General features: G+C 42.4%; 1 protein-coding gene and 1 non-coding gene across 2 annotated transcripts in view; one reads left to right on the forward strand and one right to left on the reverse strand.

Annotated features, from left to right (window-relative positions):
• LOC145416463 (organic cation transporter protein-like) overlaps nt 1-14,521 on the reverse strand; it is a 50,116-nt gene that overhangs the window by 33,833 nt on the left and 1,762 nt on the right. The window contains exons 5-12 of the mRNA XM_080285420.1: nt 13,999-14,153; nt 13,606-13,774; nt 13,131-13,278; nt 12,748-12,833; nt 12,203-12,462; nt 11,608-11,792; nt 10,603-10,790; nt 9,314-9,372 (exon numbers count right to left, since the gene is read on the reverse strand). Coding sequence (XP_080141546.1) covers nt 9,314-9,372; nt 10,603-10,790; nt 11,608-11,792; nt 12,203-12,462; nt 12,748-12,833; nt 13,131-13,278; nt 13,606-13,774; nt 13,999-14,153 — 1,250 coding nt within the window. The remainder of the gene's footprint in view (nt 1-9,313; nt 9,373-10,602; nt 10,791-11,607; nt 11,793-12,202; nt 12,463-12,747; nt 12,834-13,130; nt 13,279-13,605; nt 13,775-13,998; nt 14,154-14,521) is intronic.
• Nucleotides 7,733-7,806, forward strand: TRNAI-GAU (transfer RNA isoleucine (anticodon GAU)). The gene has a single exon. It is a non-coding gene; the product is annotated as a tRNA-Ile (tRNA).

The following is a 14,521-nucleotide window of genomic DNA, read 5'->3' on the forward strand; positions in this document are numbered from 1 at the left end:
GGGGTGGGGGAGGAGGAGGGGGAGGAGGGGAGGGATGGTGGTGAGAGAGATAAGATGGAGTAATTATGTGAACCTGATGAGAGGGGAGGGAAGGGGAGGGGGAGGGAATCAGGCAGGGGGGAAGTGAGGGAAGGAGATTAGAGGGTAATAGAGGGTGAAAGGCTGGGATGAGGGAAGGGGTGAAATAGGAGGAGGGGTGGGAGAGAAGTGAGAGGTGGGAGGGGGGAGGAAAAGATGTGAGGATGAGGGGAATGGGGAGCAGGAGGTGAGTGTGAGTAGGGGAGAAGAAGAGGGGAGGGATGGGAGGCAGGGGAAGGGGGTGAGGGAAGTGGGGAGAGTGGTGGAATGATAGGGAGGTGGGGAGCGTAGGGGAATGATAGGGAGGTGCAGAGTGGGGGAAAATATTATAGGTATGTTAGGTAGGCTAGGTAAGGAAGAAAAATACCATGCCAAATAAAAAAAAGAAAATGTTTTGTTAAATTCCGAGAACGCCATATCTCCCGAAATAAAGAAATTATCAATACAACTCAGTCTTATGGCTGGAAAATTAGGAGGCCAACTCTTACTATATCAATAAGAAATGATTTTTACTCTGCTTTTTTCGCCAGACAAATTTATATAGAGTAAAGAGATGATAAAAATATATAATTCCAGTTAAAAATAAAAGCAGTAACCACGCCAGACACTGAAATGGTCATGAATCTCGAACTAACCAAAATAATCAAAACACAGCGGCTCTTTGGCGGGAAATTGGAAAGCCTACTCAAACTAAACAACATTAAGCGCCATTTCTCTGCTACCGGCAGATGCATAAAGACAATAAAGACAGTAAAAGATAAAACAACACTTTAATAAAACAAGAGGCAGCCACGCCATACATCCCGGAATAACTAGAACCAACATCAAAACACTACGTACCGGGAAGCAGCTACGTCAAACACAGAAATAGCCCTGCGTCCCGAAATAACCTGGTTCGACATCAAAACATCGCGGCCCCCTGGTGGGAAATTGAGAAACCTACTCCTCATACACCACATCAGAGGCCCAGACGCCGTATTTACCAGCCCTCCTAAGCTGGATTTGTGTATGAGAATGTTTGTAAATATACCCAACTCTTCACACGCACACACACACACACACACACACGCACACACACACACACTACAGTTCTTTCACCTTAACTTGGCCCAGAATCTCGTCTTTTTGTCGAATTTATAAAAACTCCCGACCCAAGTTGATGAAAAGATTGCTTACCTCCGCTAGTGTAGTTGGGAGGAGGTTATGTATTCACCCGTGACTGTGTGTGTGTGTGTGTGTGTGTGTGTGTAAGAAGAAACCAAAGACTAAAAAACCCTCAAATTAAAGATCTGTTCATTTCGAGATAAATGGATACGTTTCACTTAAAAAAACAGGAGGTCATAAGCAGAAGGAAATGCAGACGGAGGAGGACAATTGCGGAGTTGACCTGTTGTGTACAAAATAACTCAAAAAATTATCAGATTTCAACAAAACGTGGTGGACAGGTGGCCATTGGGTCAAGGAAGAGTTAAGTAGATTTTGAAGTGAGTACGGATTCGGATGCAGCGATAAACCATATATTTCATTGGTATTGGTGGAGGTATGTGGTCTCTGAGACTGTGAAAGAGGGCAGGCTAAGTCCGTAGAATTAACTATGTGGCGCCGTAAAAGTATTCGTCTGATAGGAAAGAGGAATTAAAGCAGTACATAAAAGATACTGGCACTGGAGGAGGCATGCGCTCTCTGAGTCCTCTCCACTTTCTATATATGCTTGTCTATCTATCTATCTATCTATTGCCAGACGCCTTAATCCCTTATACGGGGTGGCCACAAACAAATCACCTCCACGTCACCCTGTCCCCGGCCATTTCACTGCCCTGCTCCCAATTCACCCCCCCCTCTCATATACCTCTCCATTCCATCCCTCCATCTCATCTTTGGCCTTCCCCTCAACCTCTCTCCCCCTCCACCTCACTCACATACACTCTCCTCGTCAGTCTCTCATTCTCCATCCATATATGCTTATCTTCACTTATATTGCTACCAAACACTTAACAATCAAATATAAGTAAATTTTTAAATGGCGAAATAAGTATGAGGACACCTGTAAATTGTATATGGATTTTTTTTTACAGTTTAATTTGTTTTTCCTTAGTCTGTTCATCTTCTATTAAAAAAAAAAATAATAGAAAATGATCCGTGATACCTGTAAACCTGTGAATGGATTTGTGTGTGTGTGTGTGTGTGTGTGTGTGTGTGTGTGTGTGTGTGTGTGTGTGTGTGTGTGTGTGTGTGTTTCCTTCCTCTGTTTATCTTCCGTATAAAAAGGAAAATAAAACACGGAAAATAATCCTGAATACGAATGAGTTACAATGAAGACAAATCAATCCTGAGAATTAGTTAGGAATCTTTATAAATTTCAACCCTGACCTTACATATCAAGAGAAGGAGGGAGTGGCAGATATGTATAAAAGATTTCAGTGTTGCATTCAATTGCACGGCTGTTGGTGTTTGTGGAGATGTTTGTTGATGATGTTTGTGGAGATGTTTGATGATGTTGTTTGTGGAGATGTTTGCTGATGTTGTTTGTGGAGATGTTTGTTGATGTTGTTTGTGGAGATGTTTGTTGATGTTGTTTGTGGAGATGTTTGTTGATGTTGTTTGTGGAGATGTTTGTTGATGTTGTTTGTGGAGATGTTTGTTGATGTTGTTTGTGGAGATATTTGCTGATGTTGTTTGTGGAGATGTTTGCTGATGTTGTTTGTGGAGATGTTTGTTGATGTTGTTTGTGGAGATGTTTGTTGATGTTGTTTGTGGAGATGTTTGTTGATGTTGTTTGTGGAGATGTTTGTTGATGTTGTTTGTGGAGATGTTTGTTGATGTTTGTGGAGATGTTTATTGATGTTGCTTGTGGAGATGTTTGTTGGTGTTGTTTGTGGAGATGTTGCAAGAGTTATAAGAGGTGGGATTCAGTGTTGATGTGGAGAGGATTGATTGTCCTTTTGTCTGGGTTGGGTCTTCATGTATAGATAGATGGATTGATGGATAGTTAGATAGTTGAATAGGTAGGCAGATAGGTAGGTAGATAGATAGATAGATAGATAGATAGATGGATGGATGGATGGATGGATAGTTAAATATAGGTAGGCAGGTAGGTAGATAGATAGGTAGATTGATTGATTGATAGATGGATGGATGGGTGGATGGATGGGTGGATAGATAGTTAAATAGAAAGGCAGGTAGGTAGACAGGTAGGTAGGTACATAGACAGATAGACAGACAGACAGATACATAGATAGATAGATAGATAGATAGGTGGATGGATGGACAGATGAATCAAGAGAGGCAGACAGACACACAGACAGGCAGATAGACAGATAGATGGACATGCTCAAGAATGGATCGATAGATAGATAGACAAGTGCTTCTACCCTGGACCAACTCCTCTATCTATTTAACTATCTATCTCTCTGTCTATCTATTTATCTATCTAACCTCATGTCTCTCTGTATATCAACCCACCCATCCACCCATTCAACTGTCTCACCATCTATCTATCCATCCATCCATCTATCCCAACGCTGCATCCTGTGAGGGGTAACCAAACTTTCTGCAGCTCCCCAAAGCATCAAGAAAATATAACTTTCATTGGCTGGGCCTCTCGAAGGGAAGATGGCGACCAGGAGTGAGAACAAAGTTATGATTTTGTTATTGCTGTTATTTCCATCGTTATTTTGGCATTATTTTATCGTGTTATTTATTATTATTATTATTATTATTCGTTGTGGTAGTAGTGGTTGTATTATTATTAGTAGTATTAGTATTAGTATTGGCATTGGCAGTAGGAGCTGTAGTTGTAGTAGTAGTAGAGTAGTAGTAGTAGTAGTAGCAGCAGCAGTATTATTATTATTATTATTATTATCATCAGTTCATTCTTATGCCCAATATCTCCATTATTTCAAACATTTTCCTGCTTTTTCCTAATGAAAGTGTTACATCAGAGTTGACAGCGTTCCCAGCTCAGTCCAATTTCCTGCAGTGCCCCCCTAAAAAAGAAAAACAGATGAAGAAAACGAGGAAAGAAAATGTAAGTTTCATTGGCTGGGAATAGAAGGGGTGGCCTCGCAAAAGTTGTTTCATTTGTACTTTTTTTTCTGTCTGTCTGCCTATCTGTCAATTTCTGTCTGCTTGAGGCTTTTATGCTGTTCACTTTTCTGTCTGTCTATCTATCTATTTATCCATCTATCTGTCCGTCTGTCTGTCTATCTAACTATCTACCTATCTGTCTATCTATCTATGTCTGTCTGTCTATCTATCTACCTATCTGTCTATCTATCTATCTAACTAGCTTTATTTTTGTTTTTCTTTTTTTTGGGGGGTTGGGGGATTTTTCGAACAGGAGGGGTTGATACACCCTACACCAACCCCCTCACGGCTGGGAAAACTCTAGTCCTCTCCTCCCTGTAACCCCAGACGATTTCATTCAGCTGAGAGTGATAGGAACCTCTGTGTTAATCTATATATGTCTCTCCACCTTTATCATCCGTCACAGGCAACCGTGATGTGGACAGAAATCCGTCAATTAGAGGGATATGAGAGGACAGGGGAACAAGATCAGGTCAGGTAGGTCATGTCAGAAGCAGTCCTTGTTAACATGACTATCAGAGAATCTCCTTGGTTATTATTGTAGCCCGCGTGTTCTTCCTGTCATGGTTGTTATACTTCTATCTACCTATCTATTGCCAGACGCCTCAATCCCGTTTGGGGTGGCCACAAACAAGTCCCCTCCAAGTCGCCCTGTCCCCCGCCATTTCACTGCCCTGCTCCCAACTCACACCCCCCTCTCTCATATACCTCTCCACCCCATCCCTCCATCTCATACTTGCTTGGGTATATTTGAAGTGCCTTGTCATACTACTCATACTTAGTCGAAATACTAGGCTAGATTCATGTCAGCTTCAGTTTCAGTAAAGGCCACTGTCATACTGATCATACTTGGTCGTCATACTAGCTTAGATTAATGTCAGAAGCAGTTATGTTAAGGAAGAGTAGTAATATCTATCACTCTGTCTATCTATCTGACCATCTCTCTCTCTCTCTCTCTCTCTCTCTCTCACACACACACACACACACACACACACACACACACACACACACACACACACACACACACACACACACACACACCAATCCTCGCATTTAAAGAACTGATAGTCACTGAAACTATCCATATTTTAAACCTCTTCTCAAATTAACCACCTCTACTATCCTGTTAACCTGAATCCCTCCCTCATCTCCCCTCGTTCCCATCATCTCCCTCCCTCATTCCTCTCATCTCCCCTCATCTCCCCAGAGCCTCAGCTCATTCCCCTCTTCTCACCTCCACCCCACACAGTCTGTGATCACGGCGTTGAGAGTAGAGCAAATCCACGTCATTTTTCATCTCTTCCCCTCCCCACCTTCCCTCCGGATGCTAATGCCTTCCTTCCCCTTCCACCGCTTGGGTACTAGGCCATCTCTAACCCCTTCAGAATGGCGATTTATTTCCATTAATTTCTAGCTGATCCCAGAGAAACACTAAAGGCAGGAGATAATTTTCTAAGCGAAGGGATGAGGTGTAGCATTCATTAACTCTTTCACATTGATAGATATACAGTAATTTTGAAGTCATGCATCGGTATCTAAAAGGGCAGTTTAGACAGACAGATAGATAGATAGAGACAGATAGATACATAGATGGATAGATAGACAGAGTGTGAAAGGCTTGGGAGAGGCAGGAGGCAAAGCAGAGTAGGACAAGGAAGGATATGGCAGGAGAGAGAATGAAGGGATAGGACAAGAGAGACAAGGGCAGGGCAGGGCAGGGCAGGGCAGGGCAGGGCAGGGCAAGGAAGAACAGGGTAGGACAGGGCAGGACAGGAAGAAGAAGGGCAAGAGAGCAGGGAACGGAAGGACAGGACAGGGAAGGGTAGGTGGGGCAAGGCAGGATATTTAGGAAGAGGAAAGGAAGAGGAGGGAAAAACAGAGATGAAAGAGAGAGAGAGAGAGAGAGAGAGAGAGAGAGAGAGAGAGAGAGAGAGAGAGAGAGAGAGAGAGAGAGAGAGAGAGAGAGAGAGAGAGAGAGAGAGAGAATAAAGACACCGAGGTAAAAAAAAGATATTTCCTCACGTCATGATTAAGGTCGAACTCCACTTCCCTCTCAGAATTTGCATGAGAGAGAGAGAGAGAGAGAGAGAGAGAGAGAGAGAGAGAGACAGACAGACAGACAGACAGACAGACAGACAGAATCCACTAAAAAAAAAAAAACAGGAATGCGTTTTGTGATGATGCGGGTGGCAAGATTAAAATTACACCCACGTCCTCTGGCTGAAAGGGTACAAAAACAATATTATAGAGGGGGCTATGAGCTGGAGGGAGGGCAGCCAAATAGCAGAGGAGAGGACGACGTGGAGGCGATTTGTTTGTGGCCACCCCTTATGGGATTAAGACGCCTGGAGATAGATGGATAGATGGATGGATGGATAGGTAGATAGATATATAGAAAGATAGATAGAGACATTCTGACTGATAGATAGTTAGACAGGTAGACAGAGATAGACAGATGGTAAGACAGATAGATATACAGAGATAGATAGGTAGATAGATAGATTGATAGATAGACAATTGGACTAGTGTGTGTTGATTTCTGTGTGTACATCCTGTCTTTCAGTTCAAATCCTCTCTCTCTCTTTCCTATTGCACGTAGGCACTGATTTTTACACACACACACACACACACACACACACACACACACACACACACACACACACACAGCAAACACACTAACACATACAATCCCACCCTCTCTCTCCCTCTCTCCCTCTCTCTCTCTGCTGCACATTTACATATTGTTTTTTGACGGAAGGGCAAAAAACAGTGACTCTTTGGTGCTTTTGTTTCTCTCTCTCTCTCTCTCTCTCTTTTGAGAAATAAATGGAGTGGTTTTTGTGCCCAGGAGTCTATGATTTATCTCATTATTATTATTATTATTATTATTATTATCACCATCATCATCAACATAACCATCATCACCATTGCTATGATCATTATTATTATTATTATTATTATGATTATGATTATGATTATTATTATTATTATTATTATTATTATTATTATTATTATTATTATTATTATTATTCATTTTATTTATTACTTCTCTTCATTACTGGGGATTTTGTGGCGCTTAGTGATTTAAAATAAATTTGTTTTTAGAAGAACAAGAAGGTAGTGATGATGATGATGATAATGATGATGATGATGACGAAGAGGAGTGAGTGAGTGAGGGAGGGAGGGAGGGAGGGAGGAGAGAATATGCAACGTGGTGGAGGAAAGAGAGTCATGGGGAGGAGGGAGAAAGTGGAGGAAAAAATTGTTAAAAATCCTGATTTAAAAAAAGTGACAAAGGAATGGCTGGTGGAGAGAGAGAGAGAGAGAGAGAGAGAGAGAGAGAGAGAGAGAGAGAGAGAGAGAGAGAGAATTGGTGTAGGCTGAAATAAACCCCTAGAATAGTTCTGACCATGAGAAGGGTAAATAAAAGCTTGCGTCCACCCTATGTTGATAATAAATAAATGTATAGAAATAAAATAATATAAATAAAGACTTGTATCCACCCAGCTAACAATGTAAATAAATAAAAATAATTGAATAAAGGTCTAAATCCACCCCACGTTTCCAAGGCCCGTTAGCTCAGTTGGTTAGAGCGCCGTGCTGATAACGCGGAGGTCGTGGGTTCGACCCCCATGCGGGCCAGCATTTAATTTTCCCATAGTAGGTTTGAGTGACAGGTGAGGGGCATATCCAGAGGGGGGGGGTTCTTATTATAGTCTGTTTTTATCTGACGGAACTGGGTCATTTTTTCAAGGTTAATTCTGTGTCCTGGTTGTGTGAAATCTGATGAGACTATGATGTGGTGATGAGTCTCCTTGGTTACTAGTCAAATCAACCCTCCAGTCTGACAACACTTGGGCATCAATCAAGCTGAAAGGGGTCACGAGTCTCTCTCTCTCTCTCTCTCTCTCTCGGCACAAGAGTTGGCAAAACTTCTCATTGAAACACATCTCCCCTCCCTAACCTCCCCTTCCCCTCCCCTCCCCTCCCTTATCCACCCCTCCCCCTTCCCCTCCCTCTATCACTACTCCTGGATTGGTGCCAGTAGTAGGGGGAAGGGGGGAGGAAGGGAGGAGGAGATAAGAGGGGAAGTGAGGGGGGGGCGGGGAGGAGGGAAGTGAGAAGGGAGATATGAAAGTGAAAAAAAATCGAGGCGAAGAGACACAGATAAATATAATGAAAACTGAAGAGAAAATAAAAGCATCTATAATATAAATCTAATCATCTATACATCCATTATAATAATCTATAATATACATCAATTCATTTATTCATTTATATAAACATTGTAAACATCTATAATATACATCCATTCATCTATACACTCATAATAAACATCTGCTCATCTTTACATATATTATTAAATTCAATAATGTAAATCCAATCATATTTACCTCTATAATATACTGTATATTTGTTAATCTAAATGCTACAGCTGTATAAAGTAAGGGTACAGTTATTATCCAGCCTTATACTACCGTCACACACACACACACACACACACACACACACACACACACACACACAATCACATACACAGCTTATAAGCAGAAATCACACATGCACACAACCTATAAACAAGACACACACACACACACACACACACACACACACACACACATCTAATTTGACTCTGAGAAGTACAGCACCGTGAACAATAATCACCGTCTCCCTAACACCTCTTCCTTAGCGATTTATTTTTCGATATGGCTGGTTAATATCCTTTTGTACCTTATTTAAGCAGATTATGGCGATATCTGAAGGATTTATGTAACACGGAATAAGGAAAGTAAGGTTTAATAAGCAAAATAAATCGCTTAGGAAAAGGTGTTAGGGAGCTTCCTTGACCGACGAGAATACGGGCCAAGGAAACGTGTAACTCGCATTCCGTCTTCTGGCTGACTTCAGGTATTTCGCAACACTTATTCCTAAGCTATTTAGTTTATATACTACATTTTAACATCTCATTGTACTTTTATATAACTCTGGTAATGTCTAAAAGATGCAGTCAATAGACATAAGTATTGAAAGTGTACTAAATCGCCAAGGAAAAGGTGCACCGAAGTCTCCCCTGCCAATGAAAACGGCTCCGTGACAACAAGCTTCGAGTTAGTCAAGAGTACAACACCACTTCTCTTAATCAACAAACATCCCTCTTTTAAGACCATCATTTCTACTGTTTTGGGTGTACTAATATACAAGTCACATCTGAAAACGGAAAAACAACGGGGATCAACACTTACAAGTCACGAAAATGCTGAAATAACGAAGAAGCCGCCATGAAACCTCCGTCACTCAACTATCAACACCGAACAGCTGATCTCGAACTACGGACGGTCACTGTGTATCGGTATTTGGCTTTATATGTGGTTTGTTTACATGCCGCGTTTCAGATCCAATTGTTAAGGGTTTCACAACTGAATATAAGGAATTCGAAGCTTATTTATACCTACGAGATCTCAGTTTTGGAACATGGGCGTCGTTCGAGATTAGCACACAGACGCTGGCAATGTAAACAAAGGGACACGAGCCTAAAATAGTTTCTCCATAGCAAAATATTTCTTGCTATCACTTCGCCATGTACTGTCAAACTCTAGGGTGGGATGCTGAAGCGTAATTACGATCAAATCCTGGTGGCAGCTGAAGATTTATTTTTCCAGGAAGATTTAGAGACACAGGAAGATTCTACAGTCTTTCCTCCTTCATCCTGCAGAAAACAGGTACAGCCTTCGTTAATTTTCCTCCTGTAACCAAGATTTTTTTTTGTGTGTGTGTGTAAGAGAAACAAGAGACATGGTAGATTCTGTTCTCATCTTCCTTTGCCCTTCCTAGAAAAAGAAATTTGAGTTACGACGAGGAATTGATCATAGACATTTTTGAGAATCCCGCCCCTGACCCCTATGATATATATTTTATTCTTGGCATCTCCATACGATTTGTCTTTTTTTAGCTTAGGATTGACTAATTAAAGGACTTGAATTTAGCATCCAGTAGCATCTGGCCAGGGAGAGGGTGTCACAGAGCCTCCGAAGCCCACTGAGTATGAGTCTTCAAAGTCCACGAGAAGATAGGTCTCTGCAGTAGAAAGCGTGACTCCTGGGATCGTCAGAAGTAAGTCGTTTCCCCCCCGTCTGCATCTTGCTTCGTGGTTCCTATCCTGTGGGAGGGAGGTGAAAAATTGGACTTAAACACCTTGAATACGATGCTGTTTCTTATATTTCATTCTTATACTCCAGCTCAACCTCACATCACTTTGTCTGAGCTGTGTTATCGCCTTATCTGATCGATGCTGGCGTGATCTGAGTCTGTTCTTACTTATTTCGATGATTGTCTCGTAATCTGGTTTGATTTTATTTCCATGTCACGTAATCTGTGTGTGTGTGTGTGTGTGTGTGTGTGTGTGTGTGTGTGTGTGTGTGTGTGTGTGCTTTACATCACCTGACATCTGACTTATGCTTGGTGTCAACGGTGTCATACGTATAGTCAGCGGTGGTGTATCCCTCTAGGTCTGCCACGGTGTCATGCAGTGTGGTGTGTCGCGTCTCCCACAGCGGCAAGACAGCCACTCCCGCCACAGCAGCAGCAGCACCAAACAGCACAGAGATGGCCCAGGGGTAAGTGTCCTCCTGTGGGCCAAGAAGGTGAGTCAGTGGGGTGTGAATGAATGATAAGTATATACAATAGAGGCGTGGTTCTTCAATCATGAATGTATAGAAATGTGAAAGATGAATGACAGCCCTAGGAACTAACCGAGGCAATAATATAATACGCCACTGTCCTCCCAGCTCTAAACGTCACCACTGAAACACACAACCCCACACTCCTTTCCTAACTAACTGATATTCTTAAACACCAAGAGGCTAATTGCAGAAAGACCAAAACAGTCGTAGGAATGATGCAAAACACACATGATATAAGATGCCACAAATTCCTTCCACACTTTCTCTTATCTTCAGACTCATACATGTTCGTTTTTTTTTCTCCAGTCTAGCTCACTGATATTCCTAAACACACACACACACACACACACACACACACACACACACACACACACACGTCATAGAAACACAAGAACATCCACTGACATTCTTGATACTCCTAAAACCCAACACACAAATCGTCCATCTATCTATATATAGCCAGACGCCCTAATCCCGTATGGGGTGGCCACAAACAAATCGCCTCCATATCGCCCTGCCACTTCGCTGCCCTTCCTCCAATTTACACCCCCTCTCTTATATACCTCTCTACCCTATCCCTCCATCTCATCCCCAGTCTCTCCCTCTCTCTTATATACCTCTCTACCCTATCCCTCCATCTCATCATCAGTCTTCCCCTCTCCACGTCACTCATACACTCTCCTAGTTAGTCTCTCAGTCTCCATCCTCTCCATTTGGCCAAACCACAAACCATACTCACACAAAAGCATCCACTGAAACTCACCAAAGCACTCATTATATAGGGAGCCACAATTCCGCCAGCTCTAGATGCGAGCATGGAAGCACACATCCCCATGCTTCTTATCTCCGTTGGGTTGAGTTCCAGGGAGTACAGGAACACAACATTGATGGCTACGGTGCTGAACATCTTGCCTATCATCACCAAGAATATGGAGAGCCAGTGCAAGCCTGGAGGGGAGGGAGACTGGTTGGATGAATGGAATTATAAGCAGGGGTATAGAGAGGGTGCTAAATAAAATGGTAACTTAGAGAGAGAAAGAGAGAGAGAGAGAGAGAGAGGAGTAGTTAGATGGCTGAATATAGAAAAACACATTAAAAGCATGAACACCGTAACTCTTTCACAATAATACCACATCGAATGCTGGTATAATTCATCCACTATAATACCGTGTGATGCAACCGCAATGAGTATGTAGATAAGTAGAATATCTTTTTGAACTGGCGGTACTGAAGGCATAAATAGAAGTGAGCATCGTTTGAAATGTGGCAAGAATTCTTTCACTATAACTGGAATAAAATCAGTGGCGTTAATTAAAACTATAATTCCCCATAGAATAAAGGTGTAAATAAAAAAATACCTTGTGGAATTAGGGGATTGGTGAGTAGGGATATGGTACAGACGACGTAGCTAAAAACTATAATCGTTCTCCTTCCAAATCTCGCCGCCAGAGGGACGATTAGCGTACTTCCGGGTAACTCCACAGCCCCTGCTATCGCCACGTACACGAACGGATCCACGCCCATTGCAGAGGCGCCCAGAGTCAGCCCGAAGAACAGCATGGACACTACGAACTGATTTAAGCAGGTGACTACGGTGATCAGGCGCATTTTGGGAGTCCTGAGGAAGAGGTGGAAGACAGAGGTGAAGATGAATGAGGGTATAGGATTAGAGAGAGAGAGAGAGAGAGAGAGAGAGAGAGAGAGAGAGAGAGAGAATTATCACAGCCTCTTCTCCCACTTCTGAAGAGGATGAGGGAATTTCCAGAGAAAAAAGAAAGAAAGAAAGGAACGAACTCATAAAAGGTGAATTATGCAAAGTTATGTGTTTGTGTGTGTGTGTGTGTGTGTGTGTGTGTGTGTGTAGTAATAGTAGTAGCAGTAGTAGCAGTAGTACAATAATTACCTGAAGAGTACAGTAATATAGTAGCACATCCGTCTGAGCACATTCCTCTGCCCGCCTTCCTTGTCCCTTGTCTGGTTACACACAGCCTGGTTAGAGTATGGAAAAAATAATAGTTACCCATAAAATTAGAGAGAGAGAGAGAGAGAGAGAGAGAGAGAGAGAGAGAGAGAGAGAGAGAGGTAAATAATGAAAGAAAAAATTACCGAGGTGTTCAACTAAAATCTTTAATATCCTTTTGTACGTTATTTATGCAGAGTGTGGCGATGTTAGAAGGATGTATATATTATTAGAGCACAGGATGGCGTAAAAAGGAATCAAATCGCTTAGAAAAAGGTGTTAGGGAGCTTCCTGGACCAGCGAGAAGACAAACCCAAGCTCCCTACCTGCTCCTGGACCTTATGCATAATTTTAAGTAACTCTTGGTCCTCAGGCAGTGTTACTTTGTTCCATTTTGCCGCCCTCCTGAGTTCCTTTAGTGCCCTCTGGTGCTGCCCTACCACCGCCAGCCAACGCGGGGACTCACCCACGAACCTGGAAAACACGTAGACGCCTGGTGGATTAGTGGGTTCAGGCTTTCCAACCTTTTTTCTTATGCAAGGAAGAAGAAACCAGAGACCAGGAGCTCTCAAGACTGTTCCCTCGAAGACAAATAAAAACAAAATAATAGAGAACCAAAATCAGAGTTACAAAACATTCCAAAAAGATTCCAGTGAAAGGAAGGATTGAATTTTATCTCTCACATAATGCCACTCAGGGATGCGTGACTGTTTACCCTCTTCTCAAATACTTATTGAAGACTAGAGTTCTCCCTGGCATGAGAGAGGTTAATGGAGACTTGATTAACACTCTCAGGCTCACCAAAGTCCCGGGAAGAAGAGGAGACAGGGCAGAGAGACAGCCAGTTGCAGCCATCTCCAATCTCTAATCAGGTAGGCCCAGGCACTGCACACCATCACGCCCACAGCCCACGGACAGAACTGGGTTAGGCCTATTTGGGATCGCATTTTTAACTCTGTCACTTCCAAGACTGTGAAGAGAGAGAGAGAAATCATCATCATAATCATCAGCATCACCGTTATTATCATTGTCATTATTAACATTGCCATCATCATCATCATCATCATTTTGAGTTAGGTCACCTCCAGTACTCTCCCAACATACTCATAATTTCCATCAGTAACATACAAAACAATACTCATGGCAACATACAGACCAAATCGCAATGGAAGGGGTGTTAAGGAGTCTCATTACCCAGCATATATCCAATCTGTAGCGAGGTAGGATGCATTGTGCCTAGAATAAATCGAGCGGTGAAGAGCAGGGGTAGGGAGGGGAGCCAGGCTGACCCCAGGCCGACGATAGTGAAGATAAGCGTTGATAAGGAGAGCATGGATAGACGGCCGTATCTGTGGGTAGGAGTGATGGTGATTGTTGTGGTGATGGTGGTGGTGATGGTGATGATGATGATGATGAGGAGGAGGAGGATGGGGTGGAGATGATGAAGAAGATCAAGATGATGATAATGATGATACGATGATGACACGGCTAACAACACTGCACTACTACTACCACTACTACTACTACTACTACTACCACTGCAACTACTACTACTACTACTACTACTACTACTACTATTATTAATTAACATGTAATGGTTCACTGTTCGTGGCCACCCTCTCTGTGTTTCAGACGTGTGGTATTAGACAGACAGACAAATTTATAGAGAGAGATAGACAGATAGATAAACAGACAGACAGACAAATTTATAGATAGT

This window comes from Coenobita brevimanus, chromosome 106 (assembly GCF_032717465.1).
Source record: "Coenobita brevimanus isolate Jiangsu-jjx chromosome 106, ASM3271746v2, whole genome shotgun sequence".
Lineage (NCBI taxonomy): Eukaryota > Metazoa > Arthropoda > Malacostraca > Decapoda > Coenobitidae > Coenobita > Coenobita brevimanus.